The sequence below is a fragment of the Teleopsis dalmanni genome, chromosome 1, assembly GCF_002237135.1.
Source record: "Teleopsis dalmanni isolate 2A chromosome 1, ASM223713v2, whole genome shotgun sequence".
NCBI classification, from domain to species: domain Eukaryota; kingdom Metazoa; phylum Arthropoda; class Insecta; order Diptera; family Diopsidae; genus Teleopsis; species Teleopsis dalmanni.
In genome coordinates, this window is record NC_051846.1 from 36,178,465 (window position 1) to 36,181,665 (window position 3,201).

Consider the following 3,201-nt stretch of genomic DNA (forward strand, 5'->3'; position numbering starts at 1 on the left):
TTCTTGCAATCAATGTAGGATACAATTTTAATTCTCAATAATGACTTATAATGATTGTTATTACAATAATTAGCTTGTTTTTGAAAACGGTGGTCTTAAATTATATACAAAATATGGAGTCCCTACAATAGTTATATAGTATTTACGAAAAAAGATCCAATTTTTTTTTGGAATTTTTGCAGCATGTTTTCTGTATATGTTATTATCAAAGAAGATTGAATCTGTGCTCCAAATCTCCTATCTAAATACACCACTGCTTCTGTAAACTGATGCCAAATCCAATTTACTATAAATATGCTTATTGAAGGTAAATTTAGAAGAGGTAGAATCCTTTTCAGTTTACAGCAAAAACTTTTCTCACTTTTCGTGATTTTGGGAGGAGAGTTAGGCATTTAACAACCAGCCGGATTCATTTATTCATTTAGGTACTTGTCTGATATCCTCGTGTATGTTGGTTCTAATACATCTGTGTGGGTAGTATGTAAAAGGTTAATAGTGACGATAAGCAGATATTTCCAGCTAGGCGGACACGACATCGTAAGCACACACATCTCGAATGGACACTTTGAATTAAATGTAACTATGAAACATAAGTATCTGAAATAAAGTAACACTTCCTTCTGGAGTGTAATAAAACAACGCCACTATAAAACTATGTCGAACACGATCTATAAGACTTTTCACAGAACAGGTTAAATATAAACAGCATGGTTAAATCTTTGTCGGTCATTTATAGGAACAGAATTTGATACGGAAATTTCTGTCGAGGAGATCGATTTACCTAAGTCATCAACGTTGTAATTTCTCTCTATATTCGCATAACGCGGAGCTTAAACTGAAGCTGCTTTGCATTATAACTACTGAGTAATAAGTAAATATTTGTCATCATTTGTGAACTATTTTGTGAAGGGACATTGACCACTTATAGTAGTGGTTAATAGCCTCCTGACAATTTGTAAGAATATAGATTTTATTATCTTAGAAATTTAGAAATTATGCTGCTCCGGATGTAATTACATCCGTTTGACATATCAAAATTGACTTGATAAGTTTCATGATTGACATATCTTTATGTCGATGGAATAGCCTCCGCCTGGTAAACAGTTTTAACCTCTCACTGTGATGTTTTTCACGTTTCACCATCATTTTGTTGAATTGTTTTCAAACTTGTGTATTTTAAAATTCATTACTAAAATATTTTTTCTATATTGCCAAAATTAGAAAAAATTATATATCTTTACAATTGTATACAATTGTTTAGCTTAAGGAATTTTGTTTATAATACGCTAATTTATTTTAGTTTGTTTTCAAGTGTTTTACCTCAACTATATGTCAGGATAACGAAATTTCTTATAAATCATGCATTTAAACCACCACAAGAGCAAGTTACTTTTGTTACTAATATCTAATGTATGACTACATCCGTTAAATACGTTTTGTGGTTTTTATCAGTTTAGTGCCCAATTCTCATGGCATTTCCTCTTCAACTGCAGCTAAGCACTTAGTATACAAACGGAAATAGTTTTAATTTAAAGTTATCACCAAACGAATTTGGTTGCTGCTGCTGCTGCTGTTGTTGCTGCTGTTGCTGCTGTTGCTGCTACTTCTGCTGCTGATACTGGCGTATTTGAAGCTGTAACAAGCACTACACATCCTCTCACATTGCACTTATTTTGTTGTTGCAATTGAAGTGATTGTTTTTAGCCTCCCGAATGCTGTTTACTGTAGCCGTCCTTGCTGATGTTGATGTCGTTCTAGCAATTTTAGCTGTGTTATATTTGTAGTTGTTATCAGCAGCAGCAATGGTAAATGTAGCTGTAGCTGTGACTGCATCTGCAACTGCAACAGCAACAGTAATAACACAACAGGATGTGGCATGAAACAACCAAAAATCGAAAACTTTCAAACGTTCTGCACTGCACTTGCAATCGCAATTGTTATGTATACATTTTTAAACTTAAAATGTATTTTCTGCCAATGCAAAAGTTTAAATTTATGTTGCTGCGGCTATTTTACATTGCTGATATTGTGAGTTCAAAATTGGAAATTGTTTTATAGTTGCTGTTTGTTCCCCGCATTTTAAATGCAAAATTTATTTATTTCTATAAATCCTTTTGGTTGCCAAAAATGTTTTTGCATTTGCCTGCTTGCTGCCTTGCTGCCTGCTGGTCGATACAAGCACTATAAATATTGTTGCAATTTCATTTCAAATTTTAGTGTCTGAAACAAATGTTGCATACCTCTTTATGGCACCTAAAACAAAACGTAATCAATATCATTTGCATTGATAATATTTTTTAAGTCTTCGACTTAATTTAAAAATAAGTCATATTTTATTTTTCAGTTTTAAAATATATTGATCAATATAAACCACATTTATAAAACTTCTTAACATAATTTGCGGGAATTCAAAACGATTTAATTGGACACACACGTATAAACGCATTCCTAAACCATATTGAAACTTATCCAAACTTATCACAATGAAACGAACTCAAGATGTTGACTAAGAGTTGTTAACTGTTGTAACGTATAAACGACTTATTCGATAACACATTTTATGTTGTGTAAACATAATAATAAATGATTAGTTTCAGGCGAAAATCAATTTAAAATTACTTAATATTAAAATAATAATCGAACAAACTCAAAGACTTTTTAACTGAAAAATGTGTTTTTTCTTTGACATTAATTATTTTTATATATACAATATTTTTAATTTTAAAATAAAAATATTTTTATTAATATAAAAAATTTTGTTTTTAGGGAAGCTCTTCCACAGTACCACCTCGTACAGCATTTCCGGGCGCTCCGCCTCCAGCTCCGGCGGTTGCAATAAAAGGAGCTCCACGACCAGCTATGACTAGTCCAGCAGCAGCAGGTGGCTTAGCAGGTGCTCCATATCGCGGTGCTAGTTGGACACCACAAGGATACGCTCCAGCTGCAGCAGCTGCTGCAGCCGCTGCAGCCCAACAAGCATACAGATATACAGCACCATTACCGCAACCAGCATATGCTGCTTATACACCACATACAGCTACAACTCCAGCAACAACAACGGTAAGTCGATCATTAATTTTTAATATATAGTTTTTATACGAATAATAGATAAATAAGTTCTAATAACTTTTTGGTTTTTTTGATATATTCTTAACGATATTTCTATCACTAAAAAATACTTTTTTAAAATATAGTCATATA

General features: G+C 32.6%; 2 protein-coding genes across 2 annotated transcripts in view; both read left to right on the forward strand.

The window, feature by feature from the left end:
* LOC119679562 (protein alan shepard-like) overlaps positions 1 to 1,880 on the forward strand; it is a 4,224-nt gene extending 2,344 nt beyond the window's left edge. The window contains exon 4 of the mRNA XM_038091993.1: positions 1,785 to 1,880. Coding sequence (XP_037947921.1) covers positions 1,785 to 1,880 — 96 coding nt within the window. The remainder of the gene's footprint in view (positions 1 to 1,784) is intronic.
* LOC119673526 (protein alan shepard) overlaps positions 1 to 3,201 on the forward strand; it is a 252,310-nt gene that overhangs the window by 64,011 nt on the left and 185,098 nt on the right. The window contains exon 2 of the mRNA XM_038084819.1: positions 2,767 to 3,060. Coding sequence (XP_037940747.1) covers positions 2,860 to 3,060 — 201 coding nt within the window. The 5' untranslated portion in view covers positions 2,767 to 2,859. The remainder of the gene's footprint in view (positions 1 to 2,766; positions 3,061 to 3,201) is intronic.